We start from the raw sequence: 16413 nt of genomic DNA on the forward strand, positions 1-16413 counted from the left end.
TTTTACTCACCGAATTTCGAAAGAACTTGAAACAGAAAAGAACCCCCATTCGAATTTTGAGAGCGAATCAAAAGCTATTGCTCTAGGTATAAATTCCAGAAACTTTTTCCCATTGTTCGTCCTCAGTTTCGAATTGCTAGAATTTTAGTTCTTCTGAGATATAAATATTACTAACAGAAAATAACCCCAATTTGATTTTTTGGCCACAACTTCTGAAGTATATAAAATCGGGACAAAAATTAAAGCTTAATTGTCCCACGATTTTCTGCTTAGAATTGGTGGAATTTCAATTCTATGAGTTCACCGAATATTAGAAGAATTTGAAAGAGAAAACAACCCTAACTCGATTTTAAGGGCGAATCAAAGGTGACTGTTGTTGTTTTCAAAATAAAATGGTTGAAATTTCAATTCTTTCGAGGCATAATATTCTACTCACTGAATTTCTGAAGAATTAAGAGCAGAAAACAACACAAATTCGATTTTGAGGGCGGATCAAAAGGCGCCTTTGTAGAAATTCGACGATGATTTGCAAATATTAGAATTCAACCGTCTTTCTGTTTAAAATTACCAGAATTTAAGTTCTTCCTAGGTATAATACCTATGCTACCCCCCTGAATTTCAGAAGAGAAATATAAAACAACCCCTATTCGATCTTGGGGCGAATCAAAGGCGACTGGTGATAAATTCGAGAAACATTAAAATTCAACTGTCCTTAAGTGCTTGTTTTCTTTTTAAAATAGCTGGAATAATATTCAACTCGCCGAATTTCTGAAGAATTTGTAACAAAAAACAATCCAAATTTGATGCTGGGAGCAAATCAAAAAAGAATTGAAGCTCAACTGCTCTTCAGGGCTCGCTTTCTATTTAAAATTGCTGGAATTTCGCTTTGCCGAGGCATCATATGCGACTCACTGAATTTCAGAAGAATTTGAAAGAGAAAACAACACCCATTTGATTTTGAATCCAACTGCTGTCACTATTCAAGGAAAATTAAAATTCAACCCTCTCCGTGCTTATTTTCTACCTAGAATTTCCGGAATTTCAATTAGTTTGAGCCGGAATATTTGACTCACTGAATTTCAGAAGAATTTAAAACAGAAAACAACCCACATTCGATTCGAGGGCGAATTAAAAGGCACCGCCCTAACGATTAAAGTTCAACTGTTCCTCAGTGCTTATTTACTGTTTAAAAGCATAATATTTCACTCACTGAATTTCAGCAAGTGTGAACAACCCATAATCATAATCAACTCAATGAATTTCTGAAGAATTTAGAACAAAAACCACCTCTACCACCACCATTCAATTTTAAGGGCGAAAGGTGACATCCTTTCTATATATTCTTGTTTTCAATATAAAATTATTGCAATTTCAATTCTTAAAAGGGGATAATAAGCCATTCACTAAATTTTAGAAGAATTGGAAAAAAAAAACAATTTGATGGTGACGAGTTGCAAAAATTCAAATTCAACTGTCCTTCAGTGCTTGTTTTCTGTTCAAAATTGCCCGAAATCCAACACTTCCGAGGAAGAGTATTCTGCTCACTGAATTTCTGAAGAATTTGAAACAGAAAGCAACCCCAACTCGATTTTTTTTCAGCGCCTTCTTTCTATTTAAAATTACCGGAATTTCAATTCTTCCGACCCAGAATTTTTTGCTCACTGAATTTCTGGAAGAGTTTGAAAAGGAAACAAACTATCAACTTGATTTGAAGGGCGAATCAAATGATGACTGCTATATATGTTCTTGTTTTCAATATAAAATTGCTGGAATTTCAATTCTTCCTAGGTATAATACTCTACCCATTGAATTTCAGAAGAATTTGAAGGATAAAACAACCCCCATTTGATTAATGAGGGCGACTGCGGCAAATATTCGAGAAAAATTAAAATTAAACAGTCCCCGTGTTTGTTTTCTGTTTAAAATGATCGAAATTTCATTTCTTTCAGGGAATAATATTCGACTCACTGAAATTCAGGAGAATTTCAAACAGAAAGCAATCCCAATTCGACTTTAGCGACTGCTGTAAAAGTTGGAAAAAAATTAAAGTTCAACTGTCCCTCAGTGCTTGCTTTCTGTTCAAAATGACCCGATTTTCGATTCTTCCGAGACACAATATTCGACTCACTGAATTTCAGAAGAATTTGGAAAAGAAAACAACCTCCAATTTTGAGAGCGACTGATGCTATAAATATTCGAGAAAAATTAAAGTTCTTTCAGTGCTTGTTTTCTGTCTGAACTTGACATAGTTTCAATTATCCCGAAGTAGAAGATTCTACACACTGAATTTCAGAAGCATTTGAAAAAGAAAAATTAAACTGGCCCCCAGATACTTGATTTCGGTTCAAAAATGGCGGAATTAGCAACATAAAACAACCTTATTCGACTTTGAGGGCAAATCAAAGCGACTACCGTATAAATTCCACGATCAACTGCAAAAATTTAAAGTTGAACTCGCACTCAGTGATCGTTTTCCGTTTAAAACTATCGGAATTTTAATTCTTCTGAGGCAGAATATTAGGCTCGCTGCATTTAAAAAGAATTTGAAACACACAACCACCTCCATTAAATTTTGGGGGAGAATCAAAGGCGAATGTTGTAAGGGGTAAACAGCCACTCACTGAATTTCAGAAGAATTTTACGCAAAAAACAATTGGAATTTGAGGGCGAACCAAGAAACTGCTGAATGAAGTTCAAGTGTCTTTCAGTGCTGGCTCTCAGTTTAAAATTGCCGTAATTCCATTTCTTTTAAAGTAGAATATTCATCTCACTGAATTTCTGAAGAACTTGAAACAGAAATCAACTCCAACTCGATTGTGGAGTCTGCTGTATATATTCTAAAAAAATTTAAGTCCAACCGTTTCTCAGTGCTTGGTTTTTGTTCAAAATTGTCGGAATATTCTGAGGCGAGTATTCGACTCACTGTAGAGATTAAAATTCACCCGTCTTTCGGTGCTTGATTTCTGGTTCAAGTTGCCGAAATGTGAATTTTTGTCAGTTCACTGAATTTGTGAAGAATTTTTAACAGAAAGTAACCCCAGTTCGATTTTGGCAACTGCGGTAAAAATGCGAGAATAATTAACATTTTTACGTCCTTCAATCCTTTCTGTATAAAATTGCCGGAATTTAAATTCTTCAGGCATAATCTTCGACTCACTGAAATTCAGAACAATTTAAAACAAAAAAGTTGGTTTTGAGGACAAATCAAAGGCGACTATTGTAAAAAAAAAAACGAAAAATTCAAGTGCAACTGTCCCTAGCGCTTATTCTGCTTAAGATCGCTAACATTTCAGTTCCTCCGAAGCATGGTATTCGACTCACTGAATTTCAGAAGCATTTAAAACAGAAAACTACCCACATTCAATTTTGAGGGCGAATGAAAGGCGACTACAGTATAAATTTCACAATGAATTGAACAAATTAAAGTTTAACTGGCACTCACTCACTGTTTTTCCGTTTAAAATTGACGTAATTTCAATTCTTCCGAGGCAGAATATCTGACTCTGAATTTCACAAAAATTTGAACCAGAAAATATCCCCAATTCAATTTTTGGGGAAAATCTAAGACAACTGTTATATACCTAAATTCTATGCAAAAGTGCCTGTTGGTGTATATCCTTGTTTTCAATATAAAATAGTTGGAATTTAAATTCGGAAGGGGGATAAATAGCCAATTACTAAATTTCAGAAGAATTAAAAAAAAGAAAAGGCGAATCAAAAGGGACCGCTCCATAAATTCGACTGATGTTCAAAGATTTAAGTTCAACTGTCCCTCAGTGTTTGCTTTCTGTTTAAAATTCCGGAATTTCAGTAGGTATACCTATGAAACATAGTATTTGAGCCACTGAATTTAGAGAAAATTTGAATCAGAAAACAACCCCCCATTCAAGTGTGGGAGAGAATCAAAGGCCACTGCTGTATAAATTCCACGATGAGTGGCAAGGATTAAAGTTCAACTCTGTTTCGGTGCTTGCTGTTTCCGGAATTTCAGTTCTTTCGGAGCATAATATTCTACTCACTGAATTTCAGAAGAGTTTCAAACATAAAACCACCCCAATTTAATTTTTAGGAAGAATCAAATGCGGCTACTGTCTTGTTTTCAAAACAAAATTGCCAGAATTTCAATTTTTCCTATAGGTACCTATAACACTCTACCCATTGAATTTCAGATGAATTTGAAGGATAAAACAACCCCCATTTGATTTTGAGGGCGACTGCAGTATAAATTCTATAAAAACATAAAGCTCAAAGGTCCCAAAGTGCTCGCTCTCTGTTTAAAATTGCCCGAATTTCAATTGTTCCGAGTTTGACTCACTGAATTTCAGAAAAATGTTAATCAGAAAACAACCCCCACACTTGTGGGAGATAATCAAGGCTACTGCTGATTACATTCTTGATTTCAATGTTAAATTGTTGGAATTTCAGTTCTTCCGAGGCAGAATATTCGATTCACTGATGAATTTCTGAAGAGTTTTAAGGGGAAAACAACTCCCATTTGATTTTGAAGGTGACTACTGTAAATATTCGAGAAACCTAAGATTCAATTGTCCCTAAGTGCTTGTTTTCTGTTTAAAATTTCCGTAAATTCAGTTCTTCCGAAATATAATTCCGCTCGTTGCGTATTTCGGAAAAATTTAAAACACAAAACAACCCCAAATCGGTTTTGAAGGGAAAAATTAAAGTTAAATTATCCCCGGTGCTTATTTCTGCTTAAAATTCCAGAAATTTCATCAGTTCCTCCGAGGAATAATATTCTACTCACTGAATTTCAGAAGAATTTGGAACAGAAAAAACCTTATTGGATTTTAAGGGCGAATCAAAGGCGGGCTGCCGATGTAGGTATAAATTCGACGACGAACCGTCTCTCAACGCTTGTTTTCTGATTAGGATTGCTTGAATTTCAATTCGCCGGAGGCATAAAATTCTCTCACTGAATTTCGGAAAAATTTCAAAGAGAAAACAGCCCCAATTCGAGTTTAAGGACACTGCTGTATAAATTGCAGAAAAATTAAAGTTAAACTTTTTAATCGGCATAGCTATTTTGAGTCCTATATAAGGCATATTCGTGAAAGGCAAAAATTCTCGAAAATTCCCACGAAAATTTAGAATGAATGAGAATTCTCGACAGATTGCAGGTTAGCCAACGTTAAACCTCCCCCTTAATTTTACTTGCGTGTCGGCTAACTCTATCCCACAAGTTACCAGAAGCCGAAGTTCGAAAACTTCAAATTTCAATTACAATCTACAATTGCATCAGTCGCATAGAAAATTAGTTTCGGCTCCCGATCTCATTAACGTCGCCCGATAAAAAAAAGTAGATTAGGCAATATTTTGATTAAGGGAATCGAATCGCGGGTGGCGTTACTAATCGACACTTCTCATAAATTCGAACGATAAGAAGAGCGTCTCCCACGCGAGAAAAAAGAGGAAGTTAAAAGGGGGTGCACCCTCGCAATTACCATAAATAAATGAAAGTGCACTTATCTCCGTGAGCAGGCCACATCAAAGTCGACTGGGACCACCATTTAAAACCTTATCTAATTTTAAACGGGGGGAGGATTTAATACCAGTGGTGTCGATATGGTTGTTATAACGAGTGCGCGGTCGTAAATTGTAACCGAGCACCTTCGCCATGACGAATTAGACATTCGGTGACCTCGACCGGTGCAATGATTTTTTTCTGTTTTTTTCTTCCAGGAGATACGGTACGAAATGCGGCGGCTGCGGTCAGGGAATATTGCCAACTGACCTGGTGAGGAAGGCGAGAGACAAAGTGTTCCACATCAACTGTTTCACCTGCATAGTCTGCCGGAAGAAGCTGTCGACCGGCGAGGAGCTCTACGTCCTAGACGACAATAACTTTATATGCAAAGAGGACTATTTGTCGGGGAACAAAAACGCAATGCCCGGATCGCATCACGGTAAGTCGATATTGTGACGATTTTATGTAGGTCAGACGGGAAGAACTCGAAATTATTATATTCGTTAATAAAATAAGGAGAGAGGGGGGGATCAAAAGCGAGGGGATCTCGGCGCGTTCGATTGGGTCGCGGCGCTAAAGGTGGAGTCACCGCTGACGACGGCGCAATCCGGCGCGGCGAAAACGCATTCAAATCGCGAAAAAAAACGAGGGCGAGAAACGCGGATAAAATCCCCCCGTAGAACGTTAAAGCATATGATCCAAATCGCATCTCGTTTCAATTTCACTAGGCAAACAAAGCGGGAGCTTTCGACAAAAGCCTCGGGCTTGAGACAACATATCATCTGTCGAATGCATGCTGAGCGCCTCGTTTGTGCATCAGCGCCCTTTGTTTTGAGTTTTTACCCTTTTTCCCCACGTCAGACAATGCTCGCGCGTCGGGTAGGTAGCGCCATTGCGCCAAACGAATAACGAACTCGAAAAACTTGAATATGAGTTCGATTTGGTTAACGAAACTCTCGAGTGCCACCTGAGGGTACATAATCCGCAACCCTTTCGACCTTTGCCGATGTGCTCGAAAGTTACTTAGACCAAACGGCAATTAGGATTTACGATAGGTATTTCGGTCGAGGAATTCGAACAACTCATCCAATCGGCGAATTCGATCAGCTCGAAAATCGAGAAAGGCGAATTCGGCATAAATTCCACTCAGCGAATTTAGATATGGAAATATTCCCATTTCTACATTCCTTCCCCTGTACCCGTTAAAAGTCGAGAGATTATAACCAAGAGATCGAAATTTGAAGAATTGCATTCTCTTATTTGGGGATAAAATGAAATAGGCGCTTTTCAGTGCACTTGGCGATCTTTTAAGGCACATTGTGATTTTTAACGTAAAGTAAAACCTCCTAGGATCATTCATACACCTAGCGACCCCTCATTTATCCTGAAATTCAGAATTCTTAAAAAATAATTTGTTTAGGTATACCTAGGTAACAATTTCCTCGTGGGTACGAATTAGTCCTGAATTCAAAAGGTGGTAAGTTATATTGAGATCCTAAATCTTTTTTTTGCATCTAATAATAGAAAACTAAAAAGCACTTTCTTATTTTCATTTTTGAACTCTACAAGACACCATTGAAAGATTTTAAATAAAACGTTTCGTTTCAAAGAAATCATCATCCAATTTATTTTTCATACGGCCTGTAAAAACAGTACACATCTGTACATTGAGTAGCATTTTTAGTACGAATACGATATACAGTACGCAAAAAAATTGGAAACGCAAAGTGGTGCACCCCCGCACAATGCCCTAATTGTGTTTCACCCAAAAGAGCAAGATCTGATTACCTTTTCTCAAAAGCTAACATGAGGTTTCTAGGAGAAATAGCGAATTATCGAGCCTTCACTCAACGGTACTACTGAGAGGTATCGGTGGAGGGTATACTCCCCAGACCCCTCGGTACTATACACTGCCATTTTTTGAGCCCCGAAAAAAAAATTTCCTCAAATCGACCTGGAAAAAAAATTTTCTTATAGAATGTGGCTTGTAGAATCCATAATCTCAAACAGTTCCAAGGTTGGGCTACTAGTTCAAAGGTTACAGCCCTTTGAATTTTATTTCGAAATTGGTTTCTAGTCTATAACTTTTGATTGAGAAGTCTGATCGAAAAAGTACGAATTGATTTGGATTCTACGCACACAAATTAATAAGAAAAAGTGTTTTCCCGAGAAATTTTGGTGTAGTCGATTTTTGGTAAAAAAGGAAGGTTATACACTGCCTTTTTTTGAGCCCCGACAAAAAAATTGTCTCAGATCGACCCGGAAAAAAATTTTCTTATAGAATGTGGCCTGTAGAATCCATAATTTCAAACAGTTCCAAGGTTGGGCTACTAGATCAAAAGTTACAGCCCTTTGAATTTTCTTTCGAAATTGGTTTCTAGTCTATAACTTTTGATTGAGAAGTCTGATCGAAAAAGTACGAATTGTATTGGATTCTACGCACCAAAATTAATAAGAAAAAGTGTTTTCCCGAGAAATTTTGGTGCAGTCGATTTTTGGTAAAAAAGGAAGGTAATAACTGCCTTTTTTTGAGCCCCGAAGAAAAAATTGTCTCAGATCGACCCGGAAAAAAAATTTTCTTATAGAATATGGCCTGTAGAATCCATAATTTCAAACAGTTCCAAGATTGGGCTACTAGTTCAAAAGTTAATCACTTACCATAGTTTTTTTTTAAATTGCAGCTGATAATTAAAAGTAACAAAATATACTCGTACAATCCACACGAGGTGCGTCGCCTATCATTGTATTTCAGCACTTTCATGCTACGACAAAAAATGATACATTCCTTGTAAAACACTTCAATTAAAACAGAATATTTTAACAACCTAACGTCAACCCCAATTAGAGAAACGTGTTAATAATTTATTAATAGTGCAAGAAACTAAATGCAGCACATACTCGTACTTATAAATTTCCAACGGGCCATTATGATCTACAGGCCAGGTGGCAATCGCCCCCCCCCCTCCCCGGGTCAGTCCGCCCCTGGGTACTACGTTATTCTTCAAAAACATTTAGAGCCAGCAATCTAACATACTCAGTAGGAAAGAAATATTCGCATGTAACTTTCTAAAAACTGATTACGAGAGTCTGAGTGCTCTTGTGGAAAAACCTAGTACCTATACCGTGGAGTCTGGGGGGTATAATACCCCCCCAGCATACAAAGATTTGATTGCTTTTTCTGCAAAACTAACATGGGGTTGCTAGAACAAATAGAGAAAGAATTATCGAGTCTTCCTTTGTTGAGGGTACTCTGAAGAGAATTGCTGAGTGGCATTCCACAACCCCCAAATCCTCCGCTCCAACGTTCTACCCAAAAACATTTAGTGTTACCATACTGTTCAGGTTAGAAAAATTCGTCTGTCCTTTTCTAAAAACTGAGCGCTCTTGTGGGAGACGTAGTATCTACCAGGGGGTTTGGGGGGTATGAAATTAATTGCCCTTTCTCAAAAGCTAACATGAGGTTGCTAGGAGAAATAGAGAGCGAATTATCGAATTTGCTAAGGGTACCTACTACTGGAGAGTATTGCTGGCTGCCCCCAGTGATCCCCTAGAACTACGTTCTTCCCCAAAAACATTTAGTGTTCCCACATTCCACAGGATAAAAAGATTCGTCTGTCCTTTTCTAAAAACTAATTACCTATCAGAGTCTGAGCGTATCTATCGGGGGCTCTGCGGGGTATGAAATTAATTGCCCTTTCTTAAAAGCTAACATGAGGTTACTAGGAGCAATAGAGAGCGAATTATCGAGTCTTCCCTTGTTGATGGTACTACTGGGGAATATCGCTAGGGGGCATTCCATATCCTCCAGACCTCCCCACTCCTTGTGCTACGTTCTTCTTCAAAAACATTTAGTATTAACACACTACACAGTACAGAAAGAATCGTCTGTCCTTTTCTAAAAACTAATTATCAGAGTCTGAGCGCTCTTGTGGGAGAACGTAGTGTCTACTGGGGGTCTGGGGGGTATGACATGAATTGCCTTTTCTCAAAAGCTAACATGAGGTTGATAGGAGAAAGAATTATCAAGTCTCCCTTTGCCGAGGGTACCACTGAGGAGTAGGTACCTATTGCTGGTCGGGGAGGGGTATTCTATACCCATTTTAAAAAGCCTTAAAGACGTTCCGTTCGTCCGTCTGTGCACATGATCACTCGCGAACGGTTTCGAGTTTTCCAATTCTGTTTTCAGTAGACAATGATCAAGGGACTAACAGATTACCTAAATTTTTGGTCATTTGGACTTTCCGTCCGTCTGTTTGTCGCTCGTTGTTTATATTAGTTTGAAACAGTTTATTTTTATAGTTGACTTGAAACTTGCTTGAGCTATACAACCTAAATCCTTGTTACAATTGACATTTCAGTGGACTTGAAGATTATTTAACACCCTATATAGCATCATTTGTACCACCCATTTATTTTAAATTATTAATCTTGATTACTAGGAGCACTTCGCGATCTTTTACGGCACGTTATGATTTTTTAAAGTTAATTAAAGCCCTCAAGTACCAGTTGTTATTCATCCACGCCCCTAGGGGCCTCTGATTTATCCCGAAATCTCCTAAAATTTTGAGGTACAACGCATACAATTGCAATTTCAGTGCACTTCGTGGCACGTTATGATTTTTTAAAGTCAATTAAGGCCCTCCCGCATCATTTATCGCTAATTCACTCCACTAGAAATCCCTAAATGATCCAGAAATCTCCTTAAAAACTGGAAACTTTTTTTTTCAGTGCTATTTCGACACTAGGTGAACTTTAAAGGCACGCTGTAATTTCTTAAAGCAAAGTAAAGTCTTCCAGGTTGATCTGGCATTCATTAATAGCTCTAGGGGCCTTTCAATTAATTTGAAATCTTCTGATAGCTTGAGCTACAATCTGAATATTTGATACAATTGCATTTCAATTCACTTGACGACTAATTTAAACAAGTTGTAAACTTTTAAAGTCGATTAAGGATCTTCTGGATCATAGTCCATACATCTATATCCCTAGGGACCCCTCATTTATCCTGATGCTTACTAAAAACTTGAATTCCGGTCTAAATTTTTAATGCCATTGCATTGCATTCCCTTTAAGTCCTGTTATGCACGTTTTAAAGTTAATTAATGCCCATCATGATCGTTTGCCACTCATCAGCACCCCTAGGAACCACTATTTGACCTGAAACTTCCTGATGACTTCAGCTACAACCTAAATATTTACTACTATCGTATGTCAATGCACTTGGTGATCTTTTTAAAGCACGTTGCGATTTTTTAAATTAAGGTTCTCCAAAATCGATTGGCTTTCATCCACTCCCCTAGGGATCCTAATTGATTCTGATAACGTAAGTTACAACCTAGATCGTTCATAGTATTGCATTTTAGTCCCTTTGGCGATCTTCTAAGGCACGGGCCCCAACTTACAAACTTAATATTTACTACTACTGCATTTTGGGAGCACTTGGCTACCTTTTACGATCCGTTATGAATTTTTAAAATCAAATAAGGACCTTCTGGATCATATTCTATCCATCCATACCCCTAGAAATCCCCAATTTAATATGAGATCTCCTATTCCTCCAATTCCTTAATACATTTGCATTTCAGCGCACTTGGTAACCTTTTAAGGTGCGTTATGATTTTTAAGGTCAATTAAAGCCCAAGGGACCATGTATATTTCTTAAAGCTCTAACGCACATTGCCGATACTATTGCATTATAGTGAAATTGACGCATTATCATTTTTTAACGTCAGTTAAGGCCCTCCAAGATCATACACCTCCCTAGGTACCCAAAATGTATCCTGAAATCTCCTAAAAACTTCAGCTATACCTTAAATATCTGATACTATTTAATTTCGGTGCACTTGGTGATATTTTCGGTACGTTATGGTCTTTTAAAGTCGATTAAAGCCCTTCAGCATCATTTGCCACGCCCCTGGGCACCCCTCATGCAGTCTGATATCTCCTAAAAACGTGAGTTAAATCTAAACCTTGATTACCAATGCATTTTAGGAGCACTTGGCAATCTTTTAAGGTCCACTATGATTTTCTAAAGTCAATTGAAACCACTATCACTCATAATAATTTCAGCTACAGCCTAAATATTTATATTGCATCTAAGTAAACGCCTAGGGACCCTTATTCATCCTGAAGTCTCCTAAAAACTTGAGCTATAACATGAATCTCTGATACTATACTGCATGATGGTGAACATGGGGATTCTTTAAGGGGCGTTATCATTTTTTAAATCAATTATAGTCCTCCAAGATCATTTCTAATTCATCTACGCCCCTAGCAACCCCTCATTTTTTCTAAAATCATGTCTAAATCTTTAATGCCATTGAAGCCGAAGGCAAACACGAGTTCGACACTAACCTAGGCAGAGTAAAGGTCTGATGGGGTCAGTCAACTTGTCCTGATATTGCCCTTGGATTGCTAGGCAACAATACAGATCTGTTATTAAACTTTCTCCATCAGATCTTTACTCTGCCTAGGTTTGTGTCGAACTCGCCTTCGGCTAGCTCAAAACTGGTTATAAAGCTTCGACCTGATCGAAAATAAGATAGGCATGTGATTAAATTTTCAGGTAAGAGTGATAGCTTTAAAATCAGTGCCGAGCGAGCCGAAGGCGAGTTCGGTACAAAGCCTAGGCAGAGTAAAAGTCTGATTGGGTAAGTCAACTTGTCGCGAAATTACACTAGATCGTTAGGCATTACTGCAAATTGGTTATAAATTACTATTATTATTAAACTTAACGCATCAGAGCTTTACTCTGCTTAGGTTTGTGCCTTCGGCTCGCTCGGCACAGGTTTCAAAGCATACGGTCGGCTGATTCGGTATTAAAATAGACCTGTGATTAAAATTCCACGTAAAAGTGGTAGTTTTGAAAACATTGCCGAGCGAGCCGAAGGCCGTTCGGCACAAACCTAGGCGGAGTAGTGATCTGACTTACCCCATCAAACCTTTACTCTGCCTAAGTTTGTGCTGAACTTCCCTTTGGTTAGTTCGTCACTTGTTCCAAGACTATCAGTTTTACATAGGATCGACTGATCTGTTATTAAACCTCCAAAAAAGTGAAGCAATTGATGTAACGCGAGAGACGTTTACTCTGCCTAGGTTTCTGCCGAACTCATCACTTTTAGGTGGAATTTTAATCGCAGGCGTATTTTAATGTCGATCGAACCGGGAGCACGTAAAATTAAAATCTTTAAAACCCGGAAGAGAAGAGGGCTGACTTACCTCATCAAACCTTTCCTCTGCCTAGGTTATAAAGCTTCGGTCCGATCGAAAATAAGATCTTGTGGCTAAACTTTCACGGAAGAATGAATCTTGAAATCGAAGGCGAGTTCGGCACAAAACCAGACAGAGTAAAGGTCTGATGGGGCAAATAAACTTGTGCCAATATTACCCTGCGCAATAATACAGATCTGTTATCAAACTTCCAAAAAAGTGATAGTTTTAAAATCAATTGACTTACACCCTCAAACTATTACTCTGCATAGGTTTGTGCCAAACCCGTCTTCGGCTCGCTCGGCACTGATTTCAAAGCTAGCGCCCTTCCTTCGATCGGACCGGGCTTTCGACACAAACTTAGGCAGAGTAAAGGTCTGATGCGTTAAGTATATTAATAATAGTAATAATAGCAATTTGCAAAATTGATCTGTGACGAAATTTGTACGTAAAATTGATAGTTTTGAAAGCTTGCCGAGCGAGCCGAAGGCCGTTCGGCGCAAACCTAGGACGAGTAGAGGTTTGACTTACCCCATCAACCCTTTACTCTGCCTAGGTTTGTGCCGAACTCGCCTTCGGTTCACTCGGCACTGGTTATAAAGCTTCGGCCCGATCGAAAATAAGATAACGAAGAGTGATAGCTTTGAAATCAGTGCCGAGCGAGCCGAAGGCGAGTTCAGCACAAACCTAGGCAAAGTAAGGTTTGAATGGGTAAGTCAACTTGTCTCGAAATTGTTCTGAATCGCTAGGCATTGCTATAGATCAGTTATAAATTACTATTATTATTATTGTTATTATTAAACTTAACGCATTAAACCTTACTCTGCTTAGGTTTGTGCCGAACTCGCCTTCGGCTCGCTCGGCACTTGTTTTAAAACATACGTTCGGCTGATTCGGTGTTAAAATTGATCTGTGATGAAATTTCCACGTAAAATGGATAGTTTTGATAGCTTGCCGAGCGAGCCGAAGGCCGTTCGGCACAAACCTAGGACGAGTAGAGGTTTGACTTACCCCATCAAACCTTTACTCTGCCTAGATTTGTGCCGAACTCGCCTACGGCTCGCTCGGCATTGGTTATAAAGCTTCGGCCCGATAGAAAACAAGATAACGAAGAGTGATAGCTTTGAAATCAGTGCTGAGCGAGCCGAAGGCGAGTTCAGCACAAACCTAGGCAAAGTAAGGTTTGAATAGGTAAGTCAACTTGTCTCGAAATTGTTCTGAATCGCTAGGCATTGCTATAGATCAGTTATACATTACTATTATTATTATTATTAAACTTAACGCATTAAACCTTACTCTGCCTAGGTTTGTGCCGAACTCGCCTTCGGCTTGCTCGGCACTTGTTTCATAACATACGTTCGGGTGATTCGGTATGAAAATAGACCAGTGATTAAATTTCCACGTAAAAGTGAGTCTTGAAAGTAGTGCCGAGCGAACCGAGGGCGAGTTCGGCACAAACAAACCTAGGAGTAGGTATGTCAAATTTGTTGGCACTGACAAACAATTTTGAAATCTCCTGATAACTTGAGATAAAATCTAAATCTTTGACAGATCAGGCCCTCCAGGGTCATTTGACTCATCTAGGGACCCCCCCAATAATCCAGAAATCTCCTGATAACTTGAGCTAAATCCTAAATATTTAATATAATTGCAATTCAATGTACTTGGCGATACTTTTAGACACCCCTACACTTCCCTAAGGACCCCCTACTTGAGCTACGATCTAAATCTTCAATACCAATGCATTTTAGTACACTTGACGATCTTTTTTGTATTTACGGTAACATAGAAAATTAGCGTTGAGCTATTTATTTATTTATTTATTTATTTATTATCCCTCTCTTGTTCTGGGCCCTCAACAGGCTTGCGGCTAATTACAGAGTGACCCGCATTAGCATAATAGTTCGAGACATGCGTTACTTCATTTTCAGAATCACAGATGGCGTGCATGAAATGTATACGTACTGCACGTTTAATTGAAATCTGATGCTCCGTCATGCATAGTCTTTTAACACAATCGATTCCTTTGCTAACGTCAAAAATCTCCCTGCACAAATACCTGGTTTTGAGCACTTTTTCAAAACGAAACCCGTCCATCCGTGCGGGCGACTTCAAACGCCGCATCAGTAAAAATTCAAAAGGTAAATGTTTTCGATAGAATCACGTCGCTATATCCTCGGGGTTAAAAAATCCCCCCTTATAATAATATTTGTAGGCACGGGGTAGCAGTTATGCACAATGGACAATGTTTTTCCAGCTTGGTCGATTCCGGCCCTTTGTAACCGAGCCAAAAGCGACAGCGCGTATAAAATGCATATTACGCGTTTATTGATCTCCGTCGATTTTCCGGATTATCCCTCGCGGTTAAAGAAGGGAAAATGGCGTCGGTTTGAGTGTATTATAGTCAAGGCCGTTATGGCATCTTTAAATTAAGTACATTTACGTCATCGGTTTTTATGTGAGACGAGGTACGTGTAAATTTTATTGCCGTTTACTTGTGCCATTAGAAACGCGGTTTGCGCTCGTTTTGTTACGAGGACGTGCTCGAATCTTCAATAAATCATCGACGCCACGGACAACCAGCTCTTCCTCAAAATAAGTGAGTGAAACCTGGAGTATGGGACCTTTAATTACCATTGGAGCCTCAAAGGCAGCCGAACGAAGCTTCGATGAAAGTAGATCTTCAATTCACGTCTAAATTACATTCGAACACCTGCGATTTATTCCAATTTCGGACCCAGGTCGAAACGCGCGGTACGTGCAGGGCAACTTCGACACCCTATAAATCTGAACACCACAATTTCCGTTGGGCACGACTTAAATTATTTACCTTCGGAGACTAATTTATATAAATCAATTACGGCCCGAGTAATTACAAATCCCACAATCCGAGTAATAACTTAATCGGAAAAAATCACGATCTCGCGCACCGCGGGACGATTAATCCACTCGCGCGCGCGTCACGATACCGAATTTTTGTCAAATGCAAATTCGAACGATAAAATTACCACCTCGTGCATCTAGTTCGAATTATAATTTAATTTATAAATTTGGGAAAACTTCAACGCAAATAATTGTCTGTGTGATTTGAAAGAAAATCCCATTTTTCATATGATCCTCTGCGGTTTAAAACTTATAAATATTTAATGAAGGAGGATTTCGTGGGAGCGGCTGAGCTTTATCATGATAATTTAATGGTTGTTTTAGGATAAGAACTATTTTTTACATGTTTGAACACATTATTTTTGACGTTAATTGTTACATGGTATGATTTAACCTACTTTTTTTTCATTCGTTTTTAAGTTACGACTGTTTAAATTCACGTGATAATCGTTTTAGCCGCATTCCCCTTCTTTTTTTATTATTTAACAGTACGTCATCTCGAAACGTACCCCCTATAAAAGTCTTACGTGCCCAAAAGTGTTCAGAATCATTTGTAGGAATAAAACTGTTGGGCCAATTAAGGCGAATTACTGTATAATTACCTGTAATTACAATGCAATTACATCTAATTACCTGTAATTATTCAAATTACTACAATTTATGTACCAATACATTATTTTATAGTATAATATAAATTGAATGTTCATTGTCATCGCGATATTTACAAATTTCGAGACTCCCTACAACCCCTCAGGGTCAATTATAGTTTATACCCCTCCATTCACAATCTAAAATTTCCAAAAAGAAACCCCTGATCAAAAAACGACTTCCTCAGGCAG

At 38.4% G+C, this 16413-nt stretch overlaps 1 protein-coding gene across 1 annotated transcript in view; it reads left to right on the forward strand.

Annotated features, from left to right (window-relative positions):
• LOC116161051 (LIM/homeobox protein Lhx5) overlaps nucleotides 1-16413 on the forward strand; it is a 45683-nt gene that overhangs the window by 15717 nt on the left and 13553 nt on the right. The window contains exon 3 of the mRNA XM_031474243.1: nucleotides 5698-5921. Coding sequence (XP_031330103.1) covers nucleotides 5698-5921 — 224 coding nt within the window. The remainder of the gene's footprint in view (nucleotides 1-5697; nucleotides 5922-16413) is intronic.

The sequence above is a fragment of the Photinus pyralis genome, unplaced genomic scaffold, assembly GCF_008802855.1.
Source record: "Photinus pyralis isolate 1611_PpyrPB1 unplaced genomic scaffold, Ppyr1.3 Ppyr1.4_LG10, whole genome shotgun sequence".
NCBI classification, from domain to species: domain Eukaryota; kingdom Metazoa; phylum Arthropoda; class Insecta; order Coleoptera; family Lampyridae; genus Photinus; species Photinus pyralis.